Genomic DNA, 14,965 nt, shown 5'->3' with positions numbered 1-14,965 from the left:
CACACAACAATTATTAAAGGTAAATTAACCGGCACATTTACAAGAAGGTAGTTGTGGTTTAACAAATAAAGACTATTTGAATTTTCTTTGAACTTGAGGCTAGGAGTGTAGAATTACTCCTCACCTGGGCATCCAGGATTGGTCCGAAGGGCTTTCTTATAATAGGCCAAAGCACCTCTGTAATCTTTTTTGTTAAAAGAGATACAAGCTTTACCTGAAGAGAGAAAATAAAGAGACATTCAACAAATTAGCGCATTAACTTGATTATTCACTGAGGGTTTTAAAACTGCAGCTTGAGAGGCCCAGCAGTCCAGCTATGAAGTCAGTCCTGTGTTTATTAATTTGCTCTGGTTGAGTTCGGTGCATTGTAGGTTTAAAGTTAGACACTCTTGACACCATTGTCTCACTGCAAATAAACACCAAATTAGATAATTGCTTAACCAGAACTGTAAGATATCTTAATGCCAACAGCCCTGTCTACATTAGTCATACCCTCATCTGAGTTTGAAGGTATTAGGTTCAATCATGACTATTGAAGTTTCAGCACGCAATTAAGGCCCACACTTCCAGAGTAGTACTGTTGGAGCACTAAACTGTTGGAAGTGCTGTCTTTGAGTTAAGCGCTGGATCAAAGACCTGTCTGTCCTGTCAGATGTGTTATGCTCCAAAAAGTTAGGCAGTGAAGGGAAAGCTGGAGCCAATTTTTACGCACTTATTTATAAATGGCACAGGCAACAACAGTTTCAGTCTGTTCCTACCTATGGGAATTGTTCTATTATTTACATTCAATTGTAAGAAACAGGTGGATGTAAAAGAAATAAATAATACTATCTGAAGAGGAGTAGTGATATTCTCCCTGTATCTATCTATCAACTAACAGCTAAACAAATTATGTGCATATTTAACTTACTGATGGGAACTGCTTGCGAGGGAACTGATTGCTGTAATTCCCTCATTACAACGAGAATCACACGTCAAAAGTACTTAATTGGTTCTAAAGAGTCTTTAAGAAGTTCAAACAATATTTTTTCTTCACAGCTATATGTAGTGACACTACATAGTTTAAGTCTGACATGCAGCCTCTTCAGACTCCATGGTATGCACTCATATGATTTTATAAAGAGATTGGACACCCCTCCTGACCTAACTGCTCATAACCAATTCTACTTTGTTGTTCTGCCTCTTCTCGCAAGCAGAATCAACATGCCATTGCAAAGCGCATATTAATAAAATTCTTACCCAAGAGTGCAGGGATGTTATTTGGTGACTGATTTAGTACAAAGTTGAACTGTGCTTCAGCTTGGTCCATTTTATCCCCCTCCAACAGACAGAAACAGGCTCTTCCCAACAAGTGATTCTAAAAAGACAAACAGCATGAACAAGGTCAGGCACAGCACTTTGCAAACAGAAAATACATCAATTATTTTGAATTTACTGCACAGAAACATGTTATTCCATGCAATATTTCCAGACTACACTTCATCTCATCCCATCAACTTTCCATTCCTTTTGTCCTCATGTACTTATCTATTTTCCCCTACAATCCACTTATGTTTTTCCCTTTTACTACTCATTGGGGTAGCAAGTTAGGTATCACCTGAAATTCCCTTTTGGTATTTTATACTGACTGCCTATAGTTCTGAACCCCCCCATAAATGGATACATCTTTTTCTTTCAAAATGTTCATAATTTTAAAAACTTTTCAAATGAGTATTTCAGACTTAGTTTCCAGAACAACTAGGGCAAGTATTTCTCAATCTTACTCCATGAGAAATGTATGTTAGTTCATTCAAATGCAAATTAGTGAGACTTCTTTCAGAAGGTAGTCTTTTTGATCCAATCTCACAGCAATTTGAGTCTTGGTTATGGCTAATGCAGTATGCCTATGTGGATCATGCAACTTTTTGTACTTCATGGTTCCCAAAGCATCCCTCCATCCTTCGCTTTACCATTACATACCATACCGTCCTTCATGCCCAAAGCTTGAAAACTTACCTGGTCATACATGATGATTTTGTCAGCCATGGTGTACAGCAAGGTAGCCTGTGTGATAAGCTCTTTCTTTGCATCTTTGTTCTTCTCTTTCCGAGCCTGTTGCACATAGTAAGCAGCAAGAGTGTCCAGACAGGTCATCTGGTCTTTCTCATGATCTCGATAATCCAGGTTTCCATCAATACGAGCAGCTTCCAGTAACTTCACGAAATCTTCTGTCTTTCCTTGTTTGAAGTACTCCAGCTGTAAGATACAAAAGATTTTATTTTGTCTGCGAGAATGAAAATAAATTCTAAGAGTCCTGAAATTTCATAAGATTACATCCAATTCAAAACTTTTTTAAAACCAATATTTGCTTGCCATATAGATGACATGCACAGTCAGTCCTGTATCTAACATGAGGAAAAACATTCAATAAAGGCATGGCTTCTCCATGTCCTCACTCCATCCATTTGCCTTGGCTAAATCTTAACACATTTGGCTACCAAAAAAACCAACTGCCCTCAGATTTAAAACTGATAATTGAGCAAGAATCTACTGTTTTTTTGTCAGATAGAGTTCCACACTTCTACCATCTCTTGCATGAAGAAATGTATCCTAATTTCTCTCCTGAATGGCCCGACTCTGATTTTAAAGTTTAGCCCCTTTTCTTAGACTTCTGCCACCAACCAAAAACGTTTAATCTTAAGGATCTGCTCAAACAATTTGGCCAGATATGGCCTACCCATCACAAATCCATGCCAATTCTCTCTGATCGGGAACTTGACAAGCCAAATAAGCTCCAACAATACTCAAGAGGCTCGACACCACCCATCCACCATGTTAAACATTTGCTCCATCTGCCATCAGTGCATAGTAGCAGCAGTGAGATGCACTGAAGCAATGTGTAAAGGTTTCTTTGACCACTCCTTCCAAACCTATGACTCTACCACCTAGGACAACAAAGGCGGCAGATGCACAGGAACTCCACCATTTGCGAGTTCCCTTCTAAGTCACACAATACTCACATTGAAATATATTGCCATCATTCACTGGGATAATATTCTGGAACAGCATTGTTTATAACAAATGAACTGCAGCAATTCAAGGAGGAGCTTATTGTCACCCGGGCAAAAGCAACTAGTATTGAACAATAGATGCTGGCTTTTATAAAGAATACAGAAGGATAAAATTATCATAAATACCTCAGTCTCCATGTGATAATTACTTAAGGCTTTTAGAATTAGAGAGCAAAGAAGGTCAGTCCACCCATCTTATATTTATTCAGGCTCTTTGAAAGAACTAATTAATTCCTGGTCTTTCCCAAAGCACTTTTTAAAAAAATTTCAAATACTTACCCAAATCTCTTTTGAATGTTCCTACTAAATCGGCTTCTACCACCCTTCCAGGAAGTGTGTTCCAGATCACAATCTACTATGGAAAGCAATGCCTTATTTCTGCCTTGGCTCTTGTGCCCAGTTAGCTAAATCTGGGTCTGCTGGTTATGGAACCCCTGCCATTGCAATAGTTTCTCCCTATTTACTCTAACAAAACCCCTCATTAATTTGAACACCTCTATTAAATCTCCCCTTAACCTTCTCTGTTCTGGTGAAAACAATCCTAGCTTCTCTAGTCTTTACATAACTGAAGTTACTAACCTTTGTGCTATTCTTTGCCCCATCTCCAAAGCCTTGACACTTAAAGGTTTTCGTCAAAATTGAACACAATTTTCCATCTGGGGTATAATCGATGCTTTACGAAGATCCTTATACACCTTTTACAAAAGCATATTATTTCAAATAATAAAGCTAAGGAACCTGTGTGCTTTCTTGACAGCTGAGCTGCCACCTTCAAAGATTTGTGAACATATACCTACATTTCTGTTCCCACACCCCCTGTAAAATTGAACCATTGCGTTTATGTTGCCTCTCCACATTTTTCTCCAAAAATATGTTTACTTTATAATTGTGTTAAATTTCATCTGCCATGTGTCTGTCTATTTCAGTAGCCCATCTTTGCCCTTCAGAAGCTTGCTACTATCATTCTCAGAGTTTGCAATATTTGAAAACATCATGCAAACGGCAAACTTTGAAATACGCCCTGTACATGAGAGTCTAGGTCATTAATAAAAACAAGAAAAAACATAATCTTTTGGGTCTCACTGTTGTATGCTCCCTTTCAGTGTTAAAAGCACCATTCACCATCATTTTCTAGTTTCTGACCCTTAGTTAATTTTGTATCCATGCTGACACTGCGCTTGAACCTATGAGCTACAATTATACTAACAAAATTATGTGATACTTTATCAAATGTCTTTCAAAAATTAACACAATCACACTTGTCTCCATTGCTTCCTTTAACAATTCAATAAGAAACAACTATCTCCCATTCCACATTGACTGTCATTTACGAATCCATAATTTTCCAAGTGACAATTAATTTATCTTAGATTCTGTAAGATTCCCCACCACTATTACCCTGACTGATCTATCATTACAGGTTTATCTTTCTTTTCTCAAACAGATGCCATTTGTAAACCTCTGATCCGCTACCACTACCTCCATACCCGAGGTAGATCAGAAGCTTGGGGTCATAGCCTCCACAATGTCCACCCTTTCTTTCCTTGGTTAGCTCAGAGGCGTCTCAACTAGACCAGGAACATTTCAACCAAGTGATGCCAGCCTTACAGTTACAGCCCCTTAACTAAATTTATCTTATTCGATCGATGGTTAGATTTTTGCTGGATATTTACAATTGTCCTGCTTCACATCTCTAAGAAATATTGAAATACAAACCGCCAAGGCCATCCATATGTGGAGCTGGGTGTGTTCTTGCTTGAGAATACTGATGACTTCATCTCCTTCTGGTAGCTGGTCGAAATCAAGTTCAATGACCTAAGGAACAACAGTGAAATTTAGGTTAGCTGCAGTTATCCGTCATTCCCTTACAACCAATTAATGTGGATAATGGTGCCACAGTGATTATGTTACAGGAATAATAATCCAGAGGCCGGACCAAAGATCCATGGCCGTGTGTTTAAAAAGCAGATGGAAACTTTAAAATCAACTAAATAAAATCTGAAAAATAAAAAGCTGAGATGGTAGTAGCAACCACAAAACTACTGTATTGTCACAAACCTATCTGGTTCACGATCTATTGTCCTTAGGTAGTCTGTCCTATATGTGACTCCAGATCAGCAGCAATGGGTTTGACTTTTAACAGCTCACTGAAAAGGCCTGGCAAGCTGTTCATTAAGGGCAATTCAGAACAGACAGTAAATGTCAACATGACCAACATCAGCCACATCTTGTGAATTCACTTTTTAAAAACTACCTAGCACCTGATAACTCTGCCAAGAGAGATAATGCTCAAATAAAATGACAGGCCAAACTTTATGCTCCTTGGTTTTCAGAAAGAAGTGCTTTCCTCAAATAATTTAACTGAGGCAGAAATGGCAGAAAATCTGAATTAAGTACAGGATACTCTGAAAATTCTGATGTTGTTATCTTTAAGAGTAAAAAACAGAGCTGAAATTTCAGGAGGGTATAATTCTTCATGACAGTTTGCATTTACGGAAACATCTAAAGTACTCCACAGAAACGTGGAAAGCTGATCATTCAAAGATTAGGAGGTAAGCAATAGTTTAGTGAGAGAGAACAATAATTTGCATTTATATAGCATCTTTAACATAGTAAGCCATGCCAAGATGCCTCACAGGATTGACTATAAAACAAAATTTGAGACAGAGCCACATAAATAGCATTAGCACAGGTAACCAAAACTTTAGCCAAACAGGAAGGTTTTAAGGAGAGTATTAAAGAAAAAGAGGAGAACCAGAAAGATCTAAGGAAGGAGATCCAGAGATTAGGATTTAAGTAGCTGAAGGCATGATTACCAATAGTGGAAATGAGGGGGTATGGACGGATTTGAAAACAAGGATTTAAAATTTTATACATTGGCAGACAGGGAGCCAACGTAGATTGGGAGCAGAGGGGTGGTAAGTCAATGCAGATATGTCCGCTCACAATGTCATACAGCATGGAAACAGACCCTTCGGTCCAACCAGTCCATGCCAAGCATAATCCCAAACTACATTAGTCCCAACTGCTTGCATTTGGTCCATATCCTTCTAAACATTTCTTATTCATGTACTTATCTAAATGTCTTTTAAATGTAACTGTACCCACAGCTACCATTTCCTCTTGAAGTTCATTCCACATACGAACCACACTCTGCAAAATAAAAATGCCCCTATTGTGTTTTAAAAATCTTTCTCCTTTCATCTTAAAAATATGCCCCCTAGTCTTGAAATCCCGCAACCTAAGGAAAAGACACTTGCCATTCACCTTATTTGTACCCCTCATTATTTTATAAACCTCTATGAGGTCAGCTCTCAACCTCTGTGACGCTCCAGTGAAAAAAGTCCCAGTCTATCCAGCCTCTCCTTCTAACTCAAACTCTCCATTCCTGGCAACATCCTGGTAAATCTCTTTTGAACCTTCTCCAGCTTAATGATATCCTTACTATAACAGGGTGGCCTGAACTTGACACAGTAATCCAGAAGAAGCCTCACCAAAGTCCCGTACAACTGAACATAACGTCCCAACTCCTCTACTCAAAGGTCTGAGCAATGAAGGCAAGCATGCTAAACACCTTCTTAACCACCTTTTTTTCATGTGATGCAAACTTCAATGAATTATGTACCTGAACCCCTCGGTCTCCGTTCTACAAAACTATCCAAGATCCAACTTTTTAATTGTAGGAGTCTTGTCTGTTTATTTTAACAAAATGCAATACCTTGCATTTATCCACATTAAACTCCATTTACCACTGTTTAGCCTACTGACCCAATTGATTAAGATTTGTTTGTTATCTTCTTCACTGTCCACTATGCCATCAATTTTGGTGTCATCCACAAATTTACCAACCATGCTTCCTATATTCTCATCTAAATCATTTATATAAAATGACAAACAAAAACGGACCCAGCGTCGATTCCTTGCAAATTTATGACCAGATGTATTTCCTCAATAAAAATAAGTCTCACTCATAATCTTAAAATAGTATGCACAAATCTCAGAATTTTCTTTATGTAAAGCATTCATCTGTTCACCACCAGAAAATGAGTCTCTTTCCTCACCTCCCACCAAGGGACTAAAAATGATTACAGGTAGTTCTCCTATAACACGATAGTTGCGTTCGTGTGACCTCATGCTACAGAAAATCGTGTTAAAGGGAAATTGCTATAGAAAATCGCTATAGAAAATCGCTATACTTGTACAACAGAAAGTTCATGTTATCCAAACAGCATCCATATTCATCAATCACGTTACAGCCAATTTGTGTTAATGAAACATGCATTATAGCAGAATTACCTGTTACAGATTGAGTACCTCAAACCCAGCCACCTGAATTCCAGCATTGTCTGATTGAGTAAAATATTAAAAATAATTTAGTGGACAATGTTGGTGCAGTGTGACTTCAGATTAGTTATAGGCTTTGCTGCTTTCCTACCACTTTATCCTGTGCTCCAAACCACCCCTGACCTCATCCAACCTGACCTGAACTGCTAACAGCCCAAACTGCTTGACCCAAGATATCGAAATATTTGACATTTGGCACACCTCACTGCCAAGGCTACTAGATTTGAGGTACTGTAATTGGTTTCATCGAGTCCAACGAGGACAGGCTGCTGAGCAAAGGACCACTTACACTCCACAACAAAATCTTACGTTGGTTTCTCTACTCCCTCACTTGGAGTCAAGTTCGTATGTTGCTAGTGTCCTAAGAACATAATGCTTTCACTGATCTTTGTAGTGCCAACCAAAACAATGCAATACCAGTATCTCCAGGATTTGTTGATCCCTCCTTGCCCACCGGTCCCATATCTGGCAGTGCTTAAAGAGATAACGTATGCTTGCAATGCTCAGGATACAACAGCATTATTTTAGCTTCAGGTTGCATAAGGTATTTTTTGTTGTGCTTTCTAATTGACCAATAAGGAAATATTGGGCTCTCACAGTCAGTTAGAAGTCCACTCTTTGGTATAGGAACATAACTAATAAAAAGACTAAACTATAAAAAAATCAAAAGAAACTCAAAGAATTTAATGTTGTTACTTTTGTTCAGTTATCATCATAAAATTGACACGCGGATTCAGCAGTCACAACAGGTAGCTTTTGTTTGAAATCAAACAGAAAATGCTGGAAATACTTAAGGTTTGGCAGCATCAGTAGAAAGAGAAACAGTTAACATTTCTGGCCTCTGGCTTTTCATCGCACCCTGATTTGAAACGTTAACTTCCTTTCTATCTCCAAAGATGCTGTTGGATGCTACAAGCATTTTTGATTTTTATTGCAGATTTCTAGCATCCACAGTATTTTTCTCTACTATTTTGTTTAGAAACCTAAGCATTGTCAGGTAAAATAATATTGTTTCTATTAGAGATTTGTGACCTGTTATAGATCAAACAACTCACTGATGAGGCTTAGAAACCAACTGTCAATTGAAACATGTAAAATTTCTAAGAGTTTGACAGGAAAGTTTTCTTTTGTTCTGCTGGGGAATCTACATTTTGGGGTTGGCGTCACTGACTTCTGCTTCTGGGAGTCACTGCCATGCATGGACCTCAGGTGCTTGTGCAGCCAAGAAGAAAATTAGAAGGAGCACTGCTCAGAGGGTTATGAATCTTTTGGAATTTCTAAATCACAGGGCTGTGGATACTCTGTTATTGAGTTTATTCAGACAGTGGTTGGTACATTTTTGGATATAAGGGAATATAGTGTAGGAAGTTGAGGCATATCAGCCTGACTGTACTGAAAGTTTGAATAAATCATGGAAATCATATTTGACTTTTTGCTTGTTACTTTCTCAGAAAACTGCAATGTGAATAAAGTGAAACTCATGAATGTACTTGCATGTCAAAAGGCATTGAACAAGATGTCACATTAAAGGTTACTAAGCAACATAACAGCTCATGCTGTAGGGGATAGCATAATAGGATAGAGAATTGGTTACCTAACAGGAAACAAAGTTGGCATAAATAGGTCACTTTAGGCTTGCAAGACACAAAAATGTAATACCACATGAATCAACTACTCACAATTTATATAAATGACTTGGATGAAGGAGTCAAATGTACGGTTACTAACTTTACCTATGACATGAAGATAAGTAGGAAAGTAAGTTTTGAATAGGACATAATGGATCTGCTAAGGAATACAAACAGGCTAAGTGAATGGGCAAAACTTTGGCAGATGGAGTACAGAATTTTAAAAATGTGAACCTTTCTACTTTGTCAGGAAGAACAGAAAGGCAGCATATTATTTAAATTGAAAAAGGTTGTAAAATCCCGAGGCACAGAGGGAATGGAATATCTTGGTACATAAATCACAAAGTTACTATATTGGAATAACAAGTGATTAGGGAATATAAAAGTAGGAATGTTTGCTACAGTTGTACAGACCATTGGAGAGACCATATCAGACTACTGTTTAGTTGTGATCTCCTTACTTAAAAAGGGATATAAACATATTAGAAGCAGTTCAGAGAATGCTCACTTAAATCCCATCCCAGGTATTAGTTATCTGATGAAGAAAGGTTGACCCAGTGTCCAATGAAGTTTAGAAGAAAAACAGGTGATTGCATTGAGATATAAAATCCTGAGGGCACTTGACAGGATAGATACTGAAAATATGTTCTTTCCTGAAGGAGATACTAGAACTAAGAGTCATAAATAAAAGATCTTCCATTTAAGATGGAGATGAAAATACCTTTTTCTCTCAGTAGTTCTTAAATCTTTGGAACTATCTTCCCCAGTGAGCTGTTAAAATGGAGTAACTGAGTATTTTTAAGGCAGAGGTAGATAGCATCTTAATCGACAAGGGAGCCAAACGTTATCAGGCACGGGTGGAAATGTGAACTTCAGATACAATCGGGTCAGCCGTGATCTTGTTGAATGGTAAAGCAGGCTCTAGGGGTGAAGTGGCCTACACCTGCCGTAAGTTGGTCTGTTGATAGACGTTTGAAAACACGATGACCAACTGCAGCTTTCTACACCAAATCAGTTCATTTTTAAGAGTTTGTCTCTAGGCTTATAAACTGGTAAGGTGGACATCACTGTAATAGGTTTGAGCATGGACAGCAGTTTTGAATGAACCAAAGTTCATGAAGATGAAGTAGTTGATCATGGAGACAACAAAAATAAGAGAAACATGTTGTCTTGACATGGAGACAATAAAGCCTGCAGATGCTGGAAGCCAGAGTCTATAGGTGTGAGGCTAGAAAAGCTCAGCGGGTCAGACGGCATCTGAGTTGCAGAAAAGCCAACGTTTCGGGCCGAAACCCTTAAGTATCTTTCAGAACCTGAGGACATCCCAAAGCACTTACAGCAATGAACAGTTATTGCTACTAAGGATTTATTACTAGGAAACGTGTCAGGGACTCGGTAGGCAGTCAAAGATCCCACTGCCAAGTAGCGCACAGCAAGATCCAAACAGCAAACTAGCACACAGTGAAGATCCCTCAACCAAAGGACGCACTGCAAGGAGATAGCAAGAACTGCAGATGCTGGAGTCAGAGTCAATACGGTGGAGAGTTGGAGGAACACAGCAGGTCAGGCAGCATTAGAGGAGCAGGAAAGTCGACATTTCAGGTCGGAACCCTTCTTCAGAAATGGGGCAATCCCAGTCCCGGTGAAGGGTCCCGCCCCATAACATCGACTCTCCTGCTCCTCATACGCACAGCAAGATCCCGCAACCAAGATTACTCAAACAACAATTTGACAGCGACAACGTTATAAACTGTTCTTACTGATATTAACTGAGAATACAACTAATGCCAGGACCCGGGTCCCTCACCGCTCCTTTTCCATCAGTGACCCCTGCACCTCTCACAGTCCCCACGGCCACAGCAGGCGAGGCCTCGGGGTACAGCCTCGGCCGACAGACGACGAGACAGCGCCCGATTCCCGAGCTTGGTCCCGCACCGCGGTAATTTCCTCCCCCTCCCAGGCTCCGGAGCCCCTCGCCGTCCGCTACCGGCCTCTCACCTCATCCGTGTCCCGGAGCGGGATCTCGATGGATCCGCGCGACAGCATCGCGGCCTGCCTGGCTCCAGAGTCTGCTTCCGGGGCAGGGCGCGGGGTCCGGAAACCGCTGGGCGTGGGGGGAGGAGTAACGGTGGGGTGGGGGCGGGGTTGACATCACGTGAGAGAGTTCTAGTGGGAGGTTCCGCCATGTATGTGTGTGAAGACAAAAGCTGTACGTAAGATAAAAATAATGTTTGCACTCAGTAGAAGAAGCTGATGGCGGCCATTACAGCTTCCTAAACTTGCTCTAAACTTCAGTAACATCAAATCTTGGTCTCAGCTCTACTTTCCTGCCTGTGACCTATAAACTTTATAAACAAGAGACATTCAGCCCCTTGAGAATGCTTTCCTTCATTGTCAGACCACTGAGTATAGGAGTTGGAATGTCATGTTATGGTTTTACAGGACATTGGTGAGGCCACTTTTCAAGTACTGTGTACAGTTCTGGTCGCCCTGTCACAGGAAGGATATCATTAAATTGGAGCAGGTGCAGAAAAGATTTACAAGGACATTACCAGGACTGGATGATTTCAGTTATAAAGAGAGGCTGGAACTGGTCTCACTAGAACATTAGAAGTTGAAGGGTGACCTTGTAGAGGTTTATAAAATAATGAGGGGTATAGATAAGGTGAATAGCAAAGGTCTTTTCCCTAGAATGGGGGAGTTCAAAACAAGAGGGCATAACTGTCAGGTGAAAGGAGAAAGATTTAAAAGGGTCCTGAGGGGCAACTTTTTCACACATTGGGTGGTATGTTGAGTGAACTGCCAGAGGAAGTGCTGGATGTCGTTGTCTCAGTCTCTCAAATTGGAGGCTCAGGCAGTGTCGTAAGCAAAACAGGTAACAGAATGACATTTCATCATCATAGAATCCCAACAGTATGGAAACAGCTCCTTTGGCCCAACAAGTCCACACCAACTCTGAGAGCATCCCACCCAGACCCATTTCCCTATAACCGACACATCATGGCCACTATGGCCAATCCACCTAGCCTGCACATCTTTAGACTGTGGGAGGAAACCCATGCAGACACGGGGAGAATGTGCAAACTCCACACAGACAGTCGCCTGAGGGTGGAATCAAACCCAGGTCACTGGTGCTGTGAGGCAGCAGTGCTAACCATTGAGCCAGCGTGCCGCCTATGCTGTGAGTGTGATATCCCTGTGTGGCTCCTTGAGTTTACATCCATGTCGTAACACTGAGCCTGTGGAGCTACTCCAGATGCAATTATCACAATTCAAGAATGAACTATGACAGGTGACCTTTGTTACCTTTTGAGTTGACTATTCCAAAGCGCTCCTGGCTACCTTTCACATTCAACCTTCCCTAAACTGGAAGTTATTCAAAGCTCTGCTACGCATGATCTTACTCAGGCCAAATTAAATTTATGTATAATGCCTGTACTCAATTACCTTCTGGTAAAACAAGTGAATTTTAAAACTCTCGTCCTTGCTTTCAAGTTCCTCTCATCTTCTTCAGCTCTAGAACCTTCAAGAAGGGTGTGCTCCTCCAATTCAGGCATCTTAAGAATCCTTGATTTTAGTGGATCCACTATTATGCACTCAGTTCTAGAATTCCCTTTTTAAACCTCCATGGCTACTAGCTCTCTTTCATTCTTGAGAACACTCATACAACCTATGTCTTTGACTATGATTTATGGCCATTTGCTCCAAAATTGTTCATTGAGATATGGTGTCAAATCTTGATTTATAATGCACCTGTGAAGCACCCAGGAATGTTTTATTATATTGCTGTTGCTGTATACTTGACAAATTTTAACTTGATTTGCTTGTGTGTTTTTCAATCACCCATAACCTTCAACATAATGTTCTTCTATTCAGTTGGAACTGTGATAAAAATAACCCATTGTTTTTAGGCCACCAATCCAATTCCTGTAAATATGTGCAAGCCTACAGTGAATTGGAATTATTGTTTGTATATGTACTTTGCAGACAGATTGTTGTAAATTTTCAACTCTGGGTTTAATTATTACTTTTAAAAATAGCATACTTCATATTTATTGAATGTTATAAAGTTAAACATTTTACTTGAAGGCTTCAGCACTCCACAAAAACCTGGGGCACGTTTCTAGAATTTTGAAATATATACATATGGATTGTGGAGATTGTTCTTTATACAACATACCTAATTTGAAAGGGTGAAACATGTTATTTTTCAGAAACTTTTGTTCAGTTTCTTTTTCTAAATTATTTTTAAGGCCAACATTAGAAATATAGGAACAGGAGAAAATCTATTCATCCTTCAAATCTGTTCTTCCATTCAATGAGATCTCAGCTGGCATGTTCTCACTAATGGTAATATAAAAGAAACCTTCGAGGTCAAGACTGAAATCAACTGGGATGTATATTCGCCCTTTCTTTTTCTCCATCTTCATTGCCATATTCTTCACCTTCCTGGTGGTGTGGACATCATGTACAGGATGGACAGAAAACATTGCAAACTCAATTGGTTGAAATCCAAGAAGAAAATGACACTGATATCGCTCATGGAATTTCAGTACATAGATGACAGTGTCGTCCTTTGTGTGTAGAAGTGCTTCCTAATGTCTCTCCTGAATGATATGGCCCCTCATCCTAGAATCCCTAACCAGCGCAAATAGTTTTCTTGCTAATATCTTGAAGACTTTGATCAGATCACCCATTAACCTTCTAAATTCTAGAGAAAACAGGCCTAATTTGTATAATCCCTTCTCATAACTTAACCCCTGCAGTCCAAGTATCATTCTTAAATTTTGATTTCCCCAGTAATTTAAAAATCTGTCTCAGCTTTGAATATATTCAATGATTCAGCTTCCACAGCTCTCTGGGATACAGAATTCGGAAGACTAACAAATTTCTACCTCTTCTCTATCTTTAATGGAGAAGCTATTTAAAATCAATGTTAGGAAACTGCCTCTCAGCAGCTACAATGTAAGCTGTTATATGTTTCAATAAGATCATCTCTCTCTTCTAAACTTCAAGCAGTATGGTCCCAACTACTCAACATTTCCCCATAAGCCAACCTCTTCAACACAGGAACCAATCTAATGAATCCTCTGTGAACTCTCTCCAATTGAAGTATATCCCTCCTTCAATGAAGAGACAAAAACTATCTACCAAAGTATAAATGTCATCTCAACCCTGTACAGTTCCAGCATGTATCCCCATTTTATATTCCATCCCCTTGCAATAAAGGCCCAAAATTCCATTTGCCTTAAATTACTTGCTTTACCTCCAAACTTTGTTTTGTGTTTGATGTTCAAGAATGCTCAGAGTCCTCCATCACAGCATTCTGTTGTCTCTTTATTTGGTCTTCTTTAATCTCTTTATTTGTGCTTTCTATTTTATCAAAATGGACAACTATCAAATAGATGAATTTCAGACATTCTGTCCCTGGTGAGTAAGGATAGTACCAGTTGACTTCAACAAGAGTTAATGGGATGGGCAGACAAGTGACAGATAGAATTTAATTTAGAATTGAGTTTTTTTTTAGCTAAAGTGATAGGGAATGCAATATAGACTAAATCACACAGGGACAGAGGGTCCTTGGAAATGCAAATTCATAGACTTTTGAACACTTTTGAGACAGCAGCTAGCAAACATTATGGCATCTTAAGATTCACATGCAGAGATAGCAAGTACAAAATTAGGGAACTCTATAATGCTCTGGTTGAGCCACAACTAGAATACTGGAATATCACTGAAAAGTGCTGAGTTTTAATATCTTACACTCATTGCAATGGACATAAGAGCCCCAAATTTTAAACAATCACAACAATTACAGGGGAAAAGGGTGAAAATTGCTGGCAAATGGACTCTGATTGACTGAGGTGTTTCCTATGGACAAATCAACTGAGAACCAGAAGCTCCCCAAGCTCCTAGATATATCAAAAAAGATGCAAGGCTTGA

The 14,965-nt window shown here is 39.4% G+C and overlaps 2 protein-coding genes across 2 annotated transcripts in view; one reads left to right on the top strand and one right to left on the bottom strand.

Moving 5' to 3' along the window:
• ctr9 (CTR9 homolog, Paf1/RNA polymerase II complex component) overlaps positions 1–12,579 on the bottom strand; it is a 65,549-nt gene extending 52,970 nt beyond the window's left edge. Inside the window, exons 1-6 of the mRNA XM_048607346.1 lie at positions 12,470–12,579; positions 11,021–11,126; positions 4,767–4,865; positions 1,996–2,235; positions 1,240–1,357; positions 125–214 (exon numbers count right to left, since the gene is read on the bottom strand). Of these exons, the coding sequence (XP_048463303.1) occupies positions 125–214; positions 1,240–1,357; positions 1,996–2,235; positions 4,767–4,865; positions 11,021–11,126; positions 12,470–12,579 (763 nt within the window). The remainder of the gene's footprint in view (positions 1–124; positions 215–1,239; positions 1,358–1,995; positions 2,236–4,766; positions 4,866–11,020; positions 11,127–12,469) is intronic.
• LOC109920160 (inositol 1,4,5-triphosphate receptor associated 2-like) overlaps positions 11,189–14,965 on the top strand; it is a 95,945-nt gene continuing 92,168 nt past the window's right edge. Inside the window, exon 1 of the mRNA XM_048607345.1 lies at positions 11,189–11,231. The gene's annotated coding sequence lies outside the window, so the exon portion shown is untranslated. The remainder of the gene's footprint in view (positions 11,232–14,965) is intronic.

Source organism: Rhincodon typus, chromosome 17, assembly GCF_021869965.1.
Source record: "Rhincodon typus isolate 14 chromosome 17, sRhiTyp1.1, whole genome shotgun sequence".
Lineage (NCBI taxonomy): Eukaryota > Metazoa > Chordata > Chondrichthyes > Orectolobiformes > Rhincodontidae > Rhincodon > Rhincodon typus.
This window is presented reverse-complemented; position numbering and strand designations above follow the sequence as displayed.